The following is a 20,996-nucleotide window of genomic DNA, read 5'->3' as shown; positions in this document are numbered from 1 at the left end:
TTGGACCAATAGCAATAAGTTTCATTCATTCAAAACACAAAAAAACAATATCATAGAAAAAGTAACAATACAGCAACATTAGAAGGGGAGGAAAATGTAAAAAAATAAGCAACATAATAAAATTAATTTTATTGTCATTGTGAAACAACACTACAACAATACAAATTTTTCTGCTTTCACCCTGAGAACCAACAGTGGCAGCAGCGCAGCAAGTACAACACTTAAGGCTGACATCTTCCAAGTCTCATTTATCATTTGTGCAACAATTCAACAAAAAACTAAAACAAATAAAATAAAAAATAAAACACTATTGTTACATCAGTGTTTTATTTATGTACAATTGTAGTTTTTAGTTTTCATTTTTCCGTCTTTTCTTTTTTATATATTTAAATAAACATTAACCTTAATCAAAACAAAAAAAAAAAATAAAAATATAACAACAATAACTACAGTAACTATACAACAGCAACAAATATAGCAGAACAAACAACAATAACAACAACGTTCATTGCCACACATCAGCTGGTCGAATGTTGAGTGTGTGACAACGAGCGGCATCACCACCTCCATCTCCTACTTCCAAACTACACCAACAACATTGGTTTTGTAGCAGGAAGTACAATTGGTGGATCTACTACAAATGTTCCCAATACTAATGCCAATGCACATGCTAGAAATACGTATCATTCTACTTTGCCTGCCATCAATTTTACTGGCGACAACACTGGAACCAGGTAAGTTACTTTTATTTTTTTAAAGTTAAATTCACTTTACTTCCATCTTTCAATAACATTTGTGAGTTTCATGGAGGACTCGCTTATCTCAAGAAAAAAAACCTCTGCTCAGACTGTGTTAAGATATCTTCAATGATTTACGAACTCCTGACAAAATCAAAATATTTTGGAAATAATTCTTTCACTTCTAACAAATTGATGTGAAATTCGACATAAGTGTAGCATTTCGTGTCAGTTTGTTAGAAATAGCTGATTTGTTTCCACTGCACAGTAGGTATTTTGACTTACTTTTTAGGCCATAATTAATTTCAGCCAAAGTTTTGGACCGATATGACTAAAATTTGAAATTTAGGAGTTTTTCATGAGCGCAGTTTTTTTCATATATAAAAAAAGTAAAAAAAAAATATGAAAAAAGTAAAAAAACTGAAAATCTCGAAAACTAACTGAATTTTTTTTTTTGAAATTCATCACGATGAAAATGGCGTATAACCATTTAGACAAAATCTTTCTAGAAAATGTCGTTAATTTTCCGTGAGACTTGTGCCACCTTAACGATAATTTTTTACAAAAAGTTTGAGGGTGCTGTGGCTTAATTGGTTAGCGCGTTTGATCATTAAGCATGATATGGTATTTGTGGCCTGGGTTCGATTCCCAGCCGCTGCCAATCAACAACATCAGTTTATAATAATTATTAGTTTACTAATAACTAATATTTATCACAGCGCCCTCCTTCGGTGGTATAACACTAAAACGCCACCGAAGTAAAATAATTAAATAAAGGTTGTTGGCTTGACTAAGGCGCCATCTCACCACCTGAGGCGCAGCAACCTGCACTAATAACAAACATAACGCGCAATTGCAGAGTTGTCAATTAAAAGCTTTTCTCCTCCTTTCACCACCCTTTCCTCTACACCCTATATAGGCATATTAATTGCATGAGTGTTACTTCTCTTCTTAAAAAAAAAATATTAAAAAGTTCGCTATATTTTAAGCTGAGGCTGTCTGAAAGAAAATTATATTAATCAAAATCCGAAAAAAACCGAAACGAAAAATAACAAAAATAAATTCAGAATTCTTTTATTAACACTTTTCATCAATGAAAAAGCTTATGCGAAGTTTATATTTACGGAAAAAGTCATTAATTTGAGGTTATGTTAGAATTACGTTTTGTTAACAAAAGCAATAACGTCCACCAAAATATTTTGTTCTTTTTTAATTACTTACTATTTCCCCTCTTTTTACCGCATTATGCACGATTTCCTTCTATTTGTTTAATAACTGATAAAAGAACGTTTTAATTCATATCAAAATTACACTTTTTGTGATGCATTTTGAACGGTGCTTGCAAATGTCTATTTCGACTGCCCATAAATCAGCTGATATTTGTTTTTTACAAAAACCAAATATGCAGTTATTTGCTTTGATTTATGCTTAATCAAACGTAATAACGTTTATAATTGTTAGTGCAAAAAAATATTTTTGGCCAATATATTGTGTCAAATTACCTAATGTGCACTGTGCTGCAGAAATGCAACACAAATAAGTCGGGTACGTATGAATAATATTTAATACATGCTTCATTATTCATCACATATATCACTGAAATAACTGATCCACATATTCAAGTGATAAATTATAATAGCTAATAACCTAGAGTTTCCAAAAAACAGAAGAATTTCAAACCCGCGGATTCGGTTTTAAAAAAATTGAAAACCGATCGGTTTCGCTTTTGAGATAATTTGTTAAATATTCAGAGTTATTGAAACAAAATCACTTGATAATATGGAAATGCTATACAAATTTAAAATTCAAACTTTACGGGAGTTCAAGAGGATAAAGGGAACATTTATTTTGATGGTACTCTAAATTAGTTAGCGTGTATACATTTAAGTTGGCTAATATGCTTTTCAGTAAAGAAATAATCAAGAATAGGGGACTCAATGGTATTATGATACAAAAAAAGAACTAAACCAAACTAAGGAGTACTTTTCCGTTCTTGAAAATGGTACACTTGATTCTAAATGAGTTAGAATTCATAAAAGAAGACTTAATGGTACTTTTCTTTTGCATTTTCTATAACAATGGACCCAGAATCATGATGCTGATTAGGAATACAAAATGTGGGTTTTTATAATACTTTTTTATTCTAATAATACGTTTTGAATGAGCTAGAATCCACATTAGAATGAATCAATAAGTAGGAAACTAGAGACATATTATCCTGAAATAGTATTAATTCACTAAGTAGGTAATAGTACTATTTCCAATTTGGGTGGCGAAGCGCACCGAGTCAGCTAGTACTCCACACTTTTTTCAGATATTTGAAAATAACTAAATCTTTGTTACATAAATGTTGCCTTATTTTTTTTAAATTAAATAAATAAACAGTAATTTGGTTTAGTTATCAGGAAATACTTGTAGATCAATATTTTTAAATGAGCTTGTGTCATTCTTTATTAACAGGATTGTTTTTAGGGATATTGAATGAAAAAATGCGGAATTACCTTTTTTTAGCTTATTCAATAAACTAAACTGTTTTTGAGTTACGCGAATACATGTTGTGCAACCTCCTCCATTTTCGAAATAACGGTACATCTCGAAAATACGAGCTAACCTAAAAAATGAATTCAGTGTACCCGAATTAGTTTAAGCCGCTGAGTGCCCCTCTTGACAGAAAAAAAAGTGTCAATTTCGTGAATAGTGTTATATTTTACAATAAAAATATGTTATATTTTAAATTTTATATTTTTTTAGAATTTTGTTAGAATGAGGATTTTTACGAAAATTTGTTCGGATGAGAAAAACGTGACAGGAATATAGCAGATTTGGAATCTACACAGAATTCTAAGAAAATGGATCTAAAACCTAGCTCCCACCAAGATTTAAAATTAGTTTTTAAAAATTTCTTAAATTTGTATATTGAAGTCTCTCAGCGGGAGCTAGGTTTTGATCTTAGGCCTTAATTTTCTTAGAATTTTGTGTATATTCCGATTTTCTACTAATTAATTTGTATTTAAAAAATACTCCAATCTAACGCTTTTCAAGTACAAAACTGATTTACTGACCTTATAATTTTTAGGCACTTTGAAATGTGACTTTTTGATATTTCGGTTTTGGAATAGAACTAACAGTCATCAAGTGGCAAAAAAGGATTGACAAATATAATAATAATACTTAATATATGAATTACTTGGTTAGAGCCAATTCTAAATAAAAATTAATTACTTAGTTATTAACAGCCAAAGTTTTGCCATAAAAATTGATTATCAAAATTTTCTAAACACATTTCAGTGACAAATGTTTCTTCGTTACAAAGGGTGTTTTAAATGGTGAAAAGGTTTTGAGCCCAAAAATGTATAATTTAAATCCCTAAGCAACAGCTCTCGTTACAAAAGTTCGAAACATAAATAACTTTGAAACATTACATAACGATTAATTGTCTTGCTACATTTTAAACTGGTTTAAGAATTACAGCGAGTAAAAATATTTCCATTAGATACAACATTTTTAGAATAATAAGCAGCAGGCGATGTGTAAGGGGTATTTAAAAGATACGGTAATTGATTTATTTAATATTATTTAAGAGTTTTCTGTTAACTCTTATCTACAGAGTTTATCAGATTAAGCGACTGTAATAACTTTCAATTTCACAATTTCACAATTCCATATTTTCTTCTGCTTACTCATATATACACTTTCAGTTTTGTTTCAAGACAATTTGTGTATTTATGATAGAAATTAGCTCCTTTGTAAGCGAGTTGTGTTCGTCCATTTGTTTATTTTTCTTGTTACTAATATTTAATTTAATCCGAAACCCCACAACAATTGCAAACAAGAACAAAGTGTCAGTTACGGCAGCACAAAAAATAGTAAGTATGTAGGTGTTTTGGGTCAAAATTCAAAAATAATATTTTAAGATTTTGGATTAGGAAAAATACAAGACAAGAAAAATATTAAACAACAACTAATAGCAAATCCCAATGCTCGTACAAACAACCATAAGAAGTGTTTATATTTATGCAACCACCGAAGGACAGACAGACAAAGTGACTGACAATGTGACTGGCATGCGATAACACCTACCGACAAGCAGTCAAACTGTTTGAATAAGAGTTACTACAGTTCACAATAGCTGTGCTTTTTTTTTCTTCTAATGTATTGCTTTGGCCATGGGCAAGTCACACTCAAATACACTACGCAGTTATGGACTTTAAACGTCTAATGGCAGTAGCAGCAGAAGAAAAATGGAGAAAAATTGGAAGCAGATAAGGCGGAGGATATGGAGTTTAACATGTTTTACGTGTTAAGTAATTTTACTTGTTTACCTAGGTATCTGCTAATCTCTCCCCTGTGTATTTTTATTATACCTACTTATTATTACGCAAATAATCTCCCATGGCATAACAAATTCACTACGAGTATGTCCGCGTATATACCTACACAATAAATAAAGGATGTGTGTCTGTGTGTATATAACTATGTGTTCGTATGTATTAACGGAGGTTAAAGGCAGAGTCCTTAAACTGTATAACAAAAGTCGCGACTGAAAATTTAACATTATAAAATATTTTTATTTTTCTAAACTTCCAAGGTTTGATACGAGTATTTAGTAAAAACGAAGTGAAATATTTTCTTACAAACAGATTAACTTGAAAAATGTCTGGTTACTAACTGCATTAAATCGTGTCAATTAAGGTAATTAATTACAATATCTCAAAAGTGTGCGTTTTTGTTAATTGAAATGAAATAAATAGATATTTGAACAAGATATTATTTTTGAAGGACTTGTTGCAGAAAACCTATAAGCCACCGAATTCGAAAACTGATATTAGTTGTTAACTTCATTACAATATGCCATGACTTAAAAATGTAAAGCGTTTTTATAGAATGCATATAAGTATTTCTACAATTTTATAATAATTTGAGTTCGTTTTTTTTTCAATATTTTAATTTTGTATTATTTTTAAGCTTATAGTAATTTATGCCTGCATGTTAGTAATTGATCGTTGTTTGATATTTTAGTCGTTGTAGGGAGAAAACTGAAACAAACACAAGTGATCGGTTCTAAAGCTAACTAAAACTACTTCATTGAATGGATTATAAACAATGTTGCATTCTACCGAAATATTTGGGGAAACGAACCTTTTTCCAAATTTAATCTTTAACACTTCGCCGAACAAAAAGGGGTTAATTTTACAAAATTCATTTTTTTATTATAATTTATTTGTATAATTGAATATTAAAATTTTACACAATTGGATTTTTACCCTGCCAAGGGCGTCATCAACAATCTTCATTGTGAAGGTCTATTGTAAATATCATGTATTTAACTTGCTATTATTAGGAATTAGAATATGGGAAGCCAAATTCAAATTTATATTATTTGTAAATTAGACGAAATTTAAAATTTTTTTGTTATGTATGTGTATTCTTATTATTACAAATTTATTATTTTATTAGTGTGCTTGTTGATGTAGTCAACTTTTGGTTGTCAATTCAGCTATGTATGTTTTTGTGTTTTTCTTTCTTAATCCTTGGTGTTGATTCGTTGAATCAAACTGGAGATTGGAAACTGATTTTATTCTTTACTGTACCATGTGTATTTTATTTATAGATTTTTGGTACACATGTTAATGATTTATGGATTTTGGAGTATTGAAACAGTGGCAGTATTTTGCTTTTGACTTTTATATTGTCTTATAAATTTACAAGTGAGTTAAATAGGGAAATTATTATCGTCCAATATATTCTAAATTATATCTACATTCTTTCTCTGTAATACACGGTGAATTATTGTAAAAATTGTATCAATAAATTATTAGCCGTATTAATAGTAATTTTTCCAGGGTACACTGAATAGTAATTAATGATTCTGACTGAAGATGTAGGCTTTGGGTAAAGAATATATGAAACAAAACTTTTCCTAGCATTTTTTTGGCGATTCGATAGCATTTTAGTAGCTCTATGTTTAGTGCAAAATATGGATTTCATCGAGTTTAAGTTTCATAACAGAAGTCAACTTTGGCTGATAGTGGTGAAATGTAAACATGTGCGAAATGCAATATTTTATTTATTTTAAAAGTGTATTAATGTTGGTCTCTATCCGGTATTTATACAATAAAATATCTCTATTGGTTTTTGTTTAATTGGCTTAAGTACCAGTCGCGAACGTACGGGTCGCGAACGTACGATTTTTCTATATGTTTTTTTTTATTATCACCATACAGTTTCCCATTAATATCTTCAAATTTCCTTAACAAACATTTAAGTAAATATGATCGGTCAAGCTCGACCATTAATACCCTACACTTAGTAAAGAAGTGGCCACTTAAAATCGGTACGGATTAAAGCGAGCATAACTTTTGAATGATACGACGTATATTAACATTTTATACATGGAATTAAAGTTAATTTATTAGGCTTTAAAAAAATATAACTGTAGGTTTAAGTGTCTTTATTTCGAATAAATTTTCTGGCTTTTCTTTTAATGCCTCCCATTAATAGCTGCACAACTTTTCTCCCCACTTCTACCATTATTCCAGCATATTTATTCCACTTTGTTCTCATCAAAATCCGGTTATTTACTGTACCTGCACTCTTTTTCAATTTACGTTTAACAACTGCCCAACATATCTCGATTGGACGAAGATTTGGGCAATTTGTTTAAAGGATGTGTTGTGGTATAACATCATTATACCACTTCATAGTTGTGAGTGTGTAATGACAACTTGGCTAAAACTTTGTGTCAGATGTGTGATGTCTTATAAATGACAGCAATCGCTTTTCCAAACTCTCTTTTTATATATAATTCTGATGTAATTTGTTAAAAATTTCTGAAAGGCCTCCAGCTGCCGAGACGTACATATAATTTTTGATTTGATATTTGCTGAAAATCAGATTTTGTGTATATTTTAACCCGACAAAGTCGCATTTTCTAGTTATTTGTGCACAACCTTATCTCTAGCGTTTTTTCCATTGTGTCTACACTTTTTAAAACTAAACATAATGACTTGCAATTCATTGTACAATAACAGTAGATTTGTTGTTAACAACATATGTTAATGTTTTTCCATTTTTATAACTGGGGGCGTTCTTATGATTACTGAAGTGCATACCGATTTTAAGTGGCCACTTCTTTAATTGAGAAAAAACATTTTTCTTTTAAAAATTCAATAATTTATATTCCTGAGTGATTTTCGAACTTAGCCTTATATGGGAAATATGACCAATTATTCACCGATCTCCATGAAATTGTATGTGTATACCAAAATTTTTATGATATTTATGAACGTTAAAGTGATTTACGAAAGAGGGACCGATCATACTAAAATTTGGTGACATTTGGAGCAAAACCTGTGTAGATACCTACATAAATTAAACATTTATGACCGATAAAGTCCAATTTCGGGAGGACATATGGGGGTTAAAAAAGACTTAAAATTTTAAAATTTGTGTTCAGCAGGAGAAAATTATATAAAAATTATATTTTGCCTTTAAACTTTTAAGAAAAGAATTGCTAACTGCGAAATAGAACATGAAATTATTTTAGGGTGCACGGAGAGCAGCCAAATCACTGTATGAAAAGGATCTGAAACTTCAACATGATTTTGGCCCAGGAGGAAGTAATTTTTGGCACATGAGGAATAACAAGAATTTGCAAGTTATGAAATGAAACAAACCAACTTGTTCCATTTTCACTGCTTTACTGGCCAAAAATTGGTTATTAATTATTGATAATTTAGTTTTGGGTAAGATTCATTGGACAAATATCAGCTTTTTGCAGCAATTGGGCAGTGATATTTCCACGTTCGCTTTTGTCTACACCACAGTTAATTACATTACAAAACCATTTCCATGTCTGCAACTTTACACTAATAACTTTTGTACATAAAAATTACCTTACAAAGTAAGTAAAGTAATTATAATTTTTCCCCTAAATTTAAAACATAAAATATTAAATATTTATTAAAATCCAAGTACGAAATATATTGCAAACATATTTTTGCAATAAATTTTAAAAATTAAACAGTCTGTTTGTTTCGGTTCCAAAACCATTTATTTAAATTGAAAATAAATCACACCTTTGTTTTAGAATCAACAATATAAAGCGTTTTTATGTTTTAGTACCAATTTACTCCGCCCGAATAATTAAAATTATGGGTGTGTATGGCTGTACGTACGGAAACTTGGGGCGCAGGTGGCATACAACAGTATTAAACACTAAATACGAATAACTTGAACAAAAACCAAGACTAAACAAACACCACCAGTACACTTTGCTTACTTTGTGCAGAAGATAATTTAACGCCCCATAAGAATAAAACTTTGGCCATGAAATCGCATGTAATAAATCTGAAGTATATGTTAAAGAACCAAACAAAAAAGAAACAGAATCTTCTTAGTAAAAATGACTCGGTTTCTTTTTTTTCTTTTGTTATTTTTTAGAAGAAACATTTAAAATGAAATGTCATTTAATAAATACCTTTTGGACTTTCTATGGCCGTTTATTATCTTTCTGCCTTAATAAATTAAAGAATACATAAACATTTTTAAATCTTAAAGTACTTTCTTAAACCAATATGATGTTGGATTAGAAAAAAATGTTATGAAACGGAGAACGAATATTTAGGAAGAACCAATATTTAGTTGTTAAATGAGCAATAAAAAGTACTTTAAAACAACTAATTTCTATAGAAAACATATAACTTAAAAATAAAGTACATATAACTTCGGATTATCCAGTTTATTAAGGGTGATCCCCGTCCCGTCCAATGTATCTATTCTGTTATTAGGTAAATATATAGAAGAGCGCTTGAAGTAAAGACAACTAATGGTATTAAACATAAAGACTTACAATTACAAGGACTTTTTAGGTAATACATACAATGGTAGTTCATCAAAACAAAAGTTCAAAAATTATTAAATTCTTAATTGTAATAAATATTGCCATTAGGATTATAAATGTAAACATTTGAATAAACAAATAGTATTATTAGTGAACAAAAAACGGGAAAAGGGAGACTTCATGGCAATTTTACATTCCTTTGAAGATACTTTTTAAATGTTCTATCTTATTGAACCTAAAAACTTTGAACTGAATAATGTTAATAATCATAACACAAATGTTGGTACTTTATGAATTTTCAATATTTATTATTTTGAAATATAAAATAAGGCCCAATTGATCTTGACTGAATTAACTTAGGATTGTCAGTCGTATGAAAATTATCTTCAACGTAAAATTTCAAAAAATTTGTTTATTAAATAAAATATGACAAGCATGACCAAGTAATTTTTTCCGTGAATGAGACTTACTGCTGCGGTCAAAATAATAGCACCACAACATTGATATTGTTATATAACAATATTACGTAGGAACTGTTAAATTGATTTTTGTTGTTCTTGTATAATTTTATACTTAATTCAATAAATTTTCAAACATTAAAAATAATTTTGAAAATTAGATGCAAATTTTAAAGAAAGACTACATAATGATATAAATACCTAAGAAATTCATCAGTCAAAAAAATAGCAACAAGATAGAAATCGATAAAAAAAAATTTACTAGTAAAAAGTTTAATTTAATAACAATTATTATGGTTTGTAACGTTCTTAACACGTTATTGGTCATCTATTTGTGATAAAATTCTGTTTGACGATATCGCATTCATTGCCACGACTTTGAACTTTTAGCTTGGAAACCAAATTTATATCAATTTATCATTCCAAAGTTCACTCCTAATGTCATCATGATTTTATAAAGCATTTGATAATAAAATATTGAATTATTTAGTCCACATATTCAATATATTCTTCGAATGTTATAGTAGGAAAACCACGATCAAACTATTATTTTAAAATCAGTGTTTTTTTACATAATATTCAATATATGAAAATTGGATTCAGAGGACATTCTATAGAAATCTGATATCAAACAATATAATTTGTTTCATTATTTGACCAAAAAGTGTTTTGGTACTTGAATGTTGAAGAATGGTAGAGCGACCTTGGAAATTCTACCTTTAATAGAGGATGTTATATTGTTATTGGTGAAACTTTTCTAGGATTTAAATTATTTAAATGTTGTCCTCGTAATGCTCAGCAAATAACTTCAGCACTAAAACTTTACGTTGCGAAACCGCTTTGCAACCTAAACTTTATATTTTTATTTGAACGCAATGTTTTTCAATACCATTTCTAAATATCTCAATTTGAATTCAGCTAGCTTTTATGTTCAGAAATCATAATTTTGTAAACTAGAGCTATGTGAGCACTATCTAAAAAATTTGAAAATATTTTTTTTTTAATTTTATATTTCATATTAATTTTAAAATAGAGATTAATTAACGATTTAATATTATATTTAATTAAAACTACTATGAAAATAAATATATTTTAAGTTCTGTGGTGCTATTTTGACCGGCACTGTATATGAGAACTATGACTCTCATATGTCTATATGTGGAATATTATGTACCGACATTTTGAGGACATTTATTCACGTTAAAGTGATTTTCGCAAGCGGGTCTTTTATGGGAGCTATAACTAATTATGGACCGATCATAATAATATTTGGTGACATGAATTCCGAATATTTAAAACTTATTTGAAGCAAAATCTGTGGAGACATCAATATAAATTAAACATTTATGAACCATAAAGGCCAATTTCGGGAGGACATTTATATGGGGGCTATGATAGACCGATTTCAGTTTCAATAGGCTTTGCTCTTGAGCAGAAAAATATAAAAAGGTTTACATGGACAGACAGACAATCGAATCAGAAAGTGATTCTGAGTCGATCGGTATACTTTAAGTGTTAAACTGATATTTTTGGACGTTACAAACATCAGCACAAACGCAATAATAAATTTTAAGTTGAAGTTTACACATTACAACCTGTTCACCTACAGTTGCTATAGAACTTAAAAATATCTCTATAAATTTTAATATAAATAAAATCTAAAATTATTAAAACCCTCTCATTTTGTAAAAATATATTTTCCTTGCACTAGGATTGTTTAAATTTTATTATTAAAATTTGTTATGCGGAACAAACATTTTTGACTTGTGGGTGAACAGCATGTGCCGAATACAGTTTTAGTTGTTAGAAATTTATTTTGACCTCCGGTTTTATAATGAACGTAAAGAGTGAACGTTGTTAAATTTTCTGACATATGTATAAATATACGTACATAAATACTTATACATACATACGTGTATATTATAGTAATGTTTATGTGATAAGTTAGCGGATAACAAAATATATGAAATTTTTACTTTTAAATCCGTTGGGGGCTTAAGGTATCTTCTTGTTTACTTAGATGTTGTTAATATTGTTGTTTGGTTCATTCATTTAAACTACAAGGTCAACGAAAAGTAAACAATTCACAATTCCAAACAAATTCTTTCCGTTTAGTTTTACTCGTAGTCCTCTTTTCATGTTTTGGGGTAAAAAAAAATAAAGCATACAAATATATTTCTACAGTCATGTATTCAATTTACTTTAAGAACAAAACATCCAACTCGTTCATTCATACTCGCACATATATGTATACATATGAACATTGTACATACATTTTACATGAATACATGTTTGAATATTATTTATTATACATATTGTCTGTTCAAGTTCACATCTACATATGTTCAGGGATTCCAACTATTTGTTATAATAGTCTGTGATAACAACCAGAGAAAAAATATAGTTGTACCTTTTTACCATAAACATTTCAACATTTTAACAAGTTGTTTAACAATATTATGATCACTGTAATTATTTTTTATGATTATGGTAACCATAACACGTTTAAGTTTACCATTCACATGTGGCTTTCATATATATGATTGTTGTAAAGAAATAAGTATATGTTTATAGAAATCCTATTCTGGATGATAACATAATGTTGTTCTCAGAGTATGATAACAATAGTCCGAAAACAGCACAATATGGTGAAGATTACATCATCAAAATGGTTGCCACAAACATATACTTAATTACTACAATCAAATATATTATCAAATATTATGTGAGTGGTAACTTAAATACATTTTGGTTACTGCAATCATATACATAAATACAGTAACCATAATATTGTTAAAAGACCTGTAAACATTTTGAAATGGTATGGTAAACATGTATAACTATGTTTTTTCTGTGCGTGTAGTTGTTACCCTTTTATGACTACTGTTCGAGAGTTTTTGGCTCAGAAACGACATCTGCTAAGAACCGCTGATTTGATATTTTTATGTAGATTACTTTTTTGAAATGTGAATGTTTTGCAAACATTTATCTTTTTTATACATTCACGTGTGACCTTCACGTCAGCAAGTATAGGTGTACAGCTCATTGTGCCCATTAAACTCATCTCAAAAAAATAGACATTTAAGTTCTTGTTTTACTTGAGTAAGTAGTTAGAGCTTTTTCAATGATTTTAATGAATTGTGTAAAAATAAAAAATACCCACATCAATTCTAAGATTTAAATATTTAATTTAATTCGTCAAATATACAAATTCTGACCCTCTTACATACAGTTTCGGTCGAAACATGCATATGCTTCTATAGTATTTCTAAAGGGAGTGATACGAAAAACTTCAATACTGATTTAAATCAAAAACACAAAATGATAAATATTTTTGTACTTAAAAATAAGAAAGAAAGCGACAAAACATATTGGACATGTGAAAAAAAAACATTACAATACGGCAATTTTTTCAATAACAATTTCAATTGAAAATCATTCTTATTTTCACGTTAAACTAATATCAACAAGTACGAGAGCTATATTCGGCTGTGCCGAATCTTATATACCAAATTATACTTTAAAATAAAAATTTTAAATATTTTTAGGTAAACAAAATTTAAATTTTTTTTCGAAATTGTTTTTTAAATTTTTTTTTTAATTTTAGATTTGAAAAAAAAAAATTAGTTTTTAAATTTTTTTTTTTAATATTTAGTGAAAAAAACTTTTCGGTGAAAATAAAATTCGAGTCCAATATACGTCGTTGAAAAGGTCTTTGAAATATCTATCATAAGATATCCATATTGTCTATATTAATGACTTAGTAATCCAGATATAGGTTAAAAATAAGTTAAAAATCGAGGTTGTCTGGTTTTTTCCTTATATCTCAGCCATTTGTGGACCGATTTTAAATAGCAACCGAGCCAGAAGAATTTCGGAGATATTGATGTATGAATCGTGTATGTAAGTTATTTGGGGGCTTCAAAAGTAGATTTCAACATACAGACGGACATACGGACATGGCTATATCGTCTTCGCTATCTATAACGATCCAGAATATATATACTTTGTGGGGCCGCAAATGAAAAATGTGGAAATTACAAATGGAATGACAAACTTATACATATATACCCTTGCCACTCATGGTGAAGTATAAAAACAAAGGCAGTTATTGTAAATTGTATGTAGTGTTAAATAATTTGCAATTTTGTACTAAAATAAATTAATTTTACACCGATATAATTAAAATGGCTGAAACAAAATCTTAAAGAGAAATGAGCCAAAAAGATATATGCGAAATATTTGGTATTACAAATTCTACGGTCAGCTACATAATAAATAAGTATGAAGAAGTATAGTCTATAGTCGATCAACAGTGGCCATATGATACCCTACACCGAGGAGCTATGGCTAATTGTGGACCGATCGTTACAAAATTTGGCGATAATGCTTTTGTATACATATATGTATATAACTTATTGGTATTGAATTTTATTGGAATACCAGAGAGATTTATGCTAGGTAAAGTGATTTTCGGAAGTGGGCTTTATATGGAAGGTATGACTAATTACACTATGCAACAAATGAAGACTTTTAGAAAAACACAAGATCATGACAGTATAGGTTCGACTCTACTACCAAAGGGTAGTAAAACCCTATACTCAGTTTGTCCATTTTGGTGACCGATTTTTTTTTTATGGGCCCCCAAAGTTTCTGAAAATCAGTGGGGCCTCTAAAAAAGGTGTCATCAGTTTTTGGTTAACAGCCAATTCAGACTTTTTGATACGGCTTAACTTTATATGGCAATAATATAGCTAAGAGTCCGCCATATAAATTTTGTTAAAATTGTTTTCCGTGCACTTTTGTTGAAAAAATATAGGAAGAAATTTTTTTAGAATAACTTCCAGGGACTTCTGATTTTTCACTAACAATATTCAGCAAAGTTGTAGCTACGGTAAATCTGAATAACTCTTATGAACATATCAATGCAATCTGAACATATCAAGGTACTCTAAATAACTGTCAATAATCACTATGTAGCTTAAAAATTTTAGTTTTTTTTACTATTTTTTGACTCAAAAACAAAAATAGTTTGTTAAAAATGTATGTTCGAGTGTATACTTCTCTATTGTCCTGGAATAACGAAGAATGCGAAAATCATTATCGGTATGATCCGGGTGCATCACTTTATCCAATCTTGATCACGCAAGACCGGCTTGATGCAAAATATGAAAAAACTTTAAAATTTTTGAAAGTGGGCAAGGTTTGTGGAGCTTCTGAAAAGTAAATATAAACTTTTTACATAAGTCTTTGATATCGGTGGAAACCTTATGGCTTGGAGAATAACATTTTAGTGAAATGAATAAATTTTTTTTGGACGTCATTTACCTTAAAAACTAACAATATTTCAAAATGGTGATTTTCCATCAAGAAAAATAAAAACTTTGAATTAATGTATAATTTATTCACAATAAAATTTGGAAGTAATATAGATCTAAATGTTCTTAAGTAAATGGCATCACTAATGTTGCCATTATTTGTTTTCAAACACCGAAATTCCTAAAACGGGGAAAATGTGTTCCAAAAACTGAGTTTTTTTTTAGAAAATAGCCCACTTTGACGTTATTTACAGTACAATAGTAAAAACGTTCTGTATGTATAATATACATACATATATACATACATTGTATATAAACAACATATAGGGCTATACAAATATGACAATATGGATTGGTGCTTTGCGTTTTTAGATTTTTTTACTCAAACCTAAAATTTTGTTTCAAAATTGGCCAAATTTGGATAGGGCTGTCAGCTTAAGTTAGTCAAATTTTACATTATACGTTTTTGCCTTAAATTCTCTAGATCATAAAAAAATTTATATAGTCCCGAAGAAAATTAGTTTTTTATAAAAGGAAAAATATGGGGACTTTTTTGGGAAACAACGTAGAAAACACACGTATACAAAGTTGAAATATATAAAAATATGCTTCAAATTTGAATGCGTGTAACTTTTTATAGGGACGAAATAATTGTTATCAAGTTCATTTTATTTTCATTAAAATTTTATCGCAAATATTCGTCATATATAAAAAACAAATTTCGACCTTCATATATAAAATAAGAAAAAAAGATCGAGCAAAAAAAAATCTAAATATCTCTTGAACTAAAAGAGATAACCTACAGATAAATGCATATTTATTATAGACCTTCTCAAGGACTATCTATATTTTAAATTTCAGTAAATTCCGATCATAAATGGATTTTTGGCGATTTTTTTTTAAATGTGTGACATTGAGGGTCCACCCACTGATCCCTATTCCGAACACCTCATCCGAGTAAATAATACAGCACAACGTAGAAGTGTGGACTTGATCATACTATTTTAACAAAAAATCTTTGTTTTAGAGTCAAAAATAGTAAAAACGATAATTGTTAAGGTACAAAGTGATCTTTATGTGATATTTAGAGTGACTAGACACGTTCAGAATGCATTGATATGTTCTCAAGAGTTATTCAACTTTACCGTAGCTACAAATTTTCTAAACATTGTTAGTGAAAAATTAGGAGACCATGGAAGTTATTCTAAAAAAAGTAAAAAAATAAATTTTTCTTCCTATATTTTTTCAACAAAAGTGTACGACTCCTAGCTATATTATTGCCATATAAAGTTAAGCCGTATCACAAAGTCTGAATTAGCTGTTAACCAAAAACTGATGACACCATTTTTAAAAAAAAAATCGGTCACCAAAATGGACAAACTGAGTATAGGGTTTTACTACCTTTTAGTAGTAGAGTCGAACCTATACAGTCATGATCGTGTGTTGTTTTCACTGTTGCACTGTGTTATGAACCGATCGTCACAAAATTTGGTGATGCGAGTTCGGCTTATATAAAACATATTTGTGCTGAATTTGGTTTGGATCTATGTAACTAAGATATTTATAAGAGCTTAATTATTTTTAGATAGGGCAACCGTATGGGGGCTAGGAGAAATAATGGACCGATTCTAACCAAATTCAATAGACTTTGTCCTTGTGGCAGCAAAGCTTTTACCAAAAAAATATTTTTAAAATTGCGAAGTTTGATTACAAGTTTCAGATGGACGGACGGACATCACCAAATTGACTCAAAAACTGACCCTGAGCAGATTGGTGATTTTATGTTTTTGTGTTATATAAGCCAACATGTTTTGTAATATGATTTTTAAATTCCACTGTCAATAATACCGATGATGTATATTTATTTAAGAGTGCATTTTTTGTTTCTAAAATCTTCACTTTCTTTGGAATGGAAAAATAATTGAATTTTGTTGAATAAGTTTTTTCCGATACTGTATGAATGTATGCATGTTGTTGAGAAATTATCAAGTTCCGAACATCTTTATATATAAAAAGAAAAGTTTTAACCATGAATTACACATAAAAAGTTTACATTCATATTTTCGGGATACGAGTACACCTTTTAGCTTAATGTAGTATAATCCTAAGTCAGAATTAAACATTTTTAAAGAATTAACTTTTAGTTTTATTTTAACACAATTCATTATATATTGGATATTTTCATAACGAAATTATACTCAATGTTAAAATTATTTCAATTTAATAAATCTATTTGTTCAACAATATTTATTAAGAATTTATAATTTCGAATGAAATTAATTGAAAGTATTGAAGGGTAAAACTAATTTATCACAATTTTTCTTTGTGTACATGTGTACATCCAGAAACTAGTTTTAAAAGAAATTATACAGAGATGCCTTTTTATACTACGAAGTTTTTGTTCTTCCATTCAATCGGAAAATTTCAAATTCGTTGAAGGGCTTCCTCGATTTTAAGAAAAAGTTTATCATAAAATAGCATTAAAATGTTCCATTTTTTTTTTTGTTGGTAAGAATTTGTGGAACAAACTATGAACAGTTTGTGAAAATTTCAAAATTAATGTCGGTTTCATAGATATGAAAAGAAACGTGTTTTTGAATTAATTTATTTAATAAAATTGGTTAATTTTTGTTGTACCTTTTCTAATAATTTTTACTTTCCTACATTAAACATTTTTGTATCTCTGCCAGTTTCAAAATATTAAACAATTACTTTAAATTGTAAAGTAAAGAAATGTAAGCAACGAAATGGATAAAAAAAGAAAGTCTTCGAAGAGCAAAAAGTTTAGATATATGCAGTTAACTAAATGTAAAATCGAACTTCGATTTCAACCATTAAGGAAACAATTTTGCTAATATTAAATTTTTTAGAGCACATCTATAATTAACTAAATATACTCCATTAGATATTATTTTCCATGCTCCCAACTTCTCTGCAATTGACATCCCATTTTAATTGCAATCCCAAATTTAAGAAAAAATATTTTCGATTCCAATTATCAATTAATGAGCATAAAAATGGAATTTTTAATCGTTTTGTACCTACTATGGCTCAGCATGGGCGAAGATTTGAAAGTAAAGATTTTGAGGAAATTTTGTTTATGATCACAAATTTGTTAAAATTATTCATTGGTAATCATTTTATGTCTTGAATCAACCTTGTCTAATACATCAATGTGCGCACATAAAAATATCAAGTAAGTAGCAGTAATTTATAATTTTTAGTCCGTCAAAATATTGGAGTAATCGTAGTGGTTTGCTTATATTTATGAGCTGATTTTTCCAATTTTAAATAACAACTTATATAGGGTAATTCCATAATTTTTCGACCCAAAAATAGAGTTTAATATTCCTCTCTGGCTTGATTTTGTTAAAATTTAAATTATGCATTTCTACCCTTAAATAAACCAATTCATATCAATTAGATTACGATTACTAACATTTATCAAATTACATTAATAATAACAACCTGTAACTTCATTACAAAATTTACATTAACGGACATTATAATATAGAGAGTCATTCTGGGACGAAAGGAATTATAAAATGTTATAACATGACAAATGGGCAAATATCCGTTGCTGTCTTATCTAGCAGAAATAAACACTTAAAAAAGTATGCAAATTTGTGATTGTTTAGTTATGGGACCTGGTCGATTGATTACTGCTGATGAGTTTGTGCTTATCTTAAACGATTCTTAATACCTTCCTTTTTCTGTAGTTGTTTTTAGCTAATTTTCTCATACTTTTCGATGCGATGGCAAATCAATCAGTTTCTAAACTACAAACAAGTAACGTAAACGATTTAGATAAATTTTAAAAATTAATGTAAAGAAATGTTATTCACAACATAACGATTCTACTAGTGAGTATTTATTTATTGAAACATATTTTTAAAAATTATAAAATTTAATAAACTGATCAAATGAGCTTCAATATGTTCTTCTAAAGACTTTCTAATATACCCTAGTATATATCGTAGTTTTTCTTTTTTGTGTTATATTGACAACATATTGTGTAAATAAATATATGCATGTATGTACTTAAGCGACAATAGAAAAAGTTTTCCATAAACTTCCACACAAATCTATTATTAATGACTTAAGGTTTTTTAAACAATACCCTTTCTAATTTTTTGCTTAAAATTTTCAATAAAATAAACAAGTAACTTTTAAATAATGAAAAACTAGTGACTGTATGACCATTATCATTAACATAAGATTGATTTTTAAGTTAACTTTAAAAACATCATCGAAATTAAAAAAAATAATATTAGCAATAATATGAATATAATAAATATTCGAATAAATATTTTTACATTTTGCGCCAAAACTAACAATAATTTACGGAAAATTTAATGCATCAAGAAAAAGAAAAAACAAACAATAAAAAAACCAAACCAAAAAAGTTCAAAACACGCCATTAATTCTAATACGAACAGCTCTTAGAGGCGACCAAACCAAACCAATAAAGGACAACGTTACGTATGAGTAACGATGTTAATTTCATAGTTGAAATGGTTAATAAAAGTTCTAACAATTTGTTACAATTTAAGTTTATTTTATGTCAGTTTATTTCCTTAATTTTTATAAATGTGGTTCTCCATCATAATTTTTAACAACCTTTTTAACCTTTTGTAAATGTTGTGTCATTTATTTATTTGTTCCTAACTGTATATTCCTTCAGTGTTTCCTCTGCCTTTTATTTTCATTATGAAAAAACAAACATACACATTCATATGTATGTACATTAGACCTGCCCTTAAAAATTATATTTGGTTTGAATGGGTCTTCTTTTGTTATTTAGTAGCGAAAACTACAAATTTGGTTTTGGCCAATCGGATAACTAAAAGTTAAGAAATCTGGTAAACAATGGTACCTTTATTAACTTCATAAAAAATTTAGCTATTTTAATAATATGTTCTTAATATTAGCATTAAATATTAGTTTCTAGATCTATCTTTCTACCAGGGTGTAAAACATGAATATAACTAAAGAAAATGTGTATAATTTTGCAATTTTTCAAAAATGAAAATAAAAAGATAACTTTTTTGAGAAGTTAGGCTTAAAGGTTTTAAAAATATTAATTAATTACAATTTCACAACTTTGAATCGATTTCCGGCTCGGTGCTAAAGAACAAAATAATAACCATCCAAATCAAATTTATTTTTTAAAGGCAGCTCTAATGTACAATACATATCGTCTGTACATACATATCGTCTGTACAATGCAAAATAACTTAATATCACTTTTCATAAGTTTACAGGGGAAGCAAAAAACGGTATAAAATGAAAACTACTTGCGATATTGGAACAAAATTTTCAAATCTGAATTACATTGAAACTAGAATTATAATTTATACAAAAAAAAAATAGTTTTATCAAAGTACACTTTATGTGGCTTACGTTTTTTTGAATTGTTGTTTTCTGAAACAAAAAAACGTATCATCAATATAAATTTTTATGAAAAAATAAAAACTTAAATAAAAATATTTTTTTATTTGAAATGAAAGCAGTTGTTTATATATACATTTTTAAATTTTTTATGTTTTTTATTTTAATTACTAACAACTACTTTTTTAAACTAAAAAAGATACTTCATTAAATTTTCATAAAGACTGCAAAAAATTAAAAAAACAGAACA

At 28.4% G+C, this 20,996-nt stretch overlaps 1 protein-coding gene across 2 annotated transcripts in view; it reads left to right on the top strand.

Moving 5' to 3' along the window:
* The first annotated feature begins 435 nt into the window (after positions 1–435).
* dpr12 (defective proboscis extension response 12) overlaps positions 436–20,996 on the top strand; it is a 73,710-nt gene continuing 53,149 nt past the window's right edge. For both annotated transcript variants that reach the window (XM_065512243.1, XM_065512242.1), the window contains exon 1: positions 436–734. In XM_065512243.1, the coding sequence (XP_065368315.1) occupies positions 641–734 (94 nt within the window). In that variant the 5' untranslated portion in view covers positions 436–640. The remainder of the gene's footprint in view (positions 735–20,996) is intronic.

Source organism: Calliphora vicina, chromosome 5 (assembly GCF_958450345.1).
Source record: "Calliphora vicina chromosome 5, idCalVici1.1, whole genome shotgun sequence".
Taxonomy (NCBI): Eukaryota; Metazoa; Arthropoda; class Insecta; order Diptera; family Calliphoridae; genus Calliphora; species Calliphora vicina.
The sequence above is the reverse complement of the archived record's forward strand: the minus strand, read 5'-3'. Positions and strand labels throughout refer to the sequence as shown.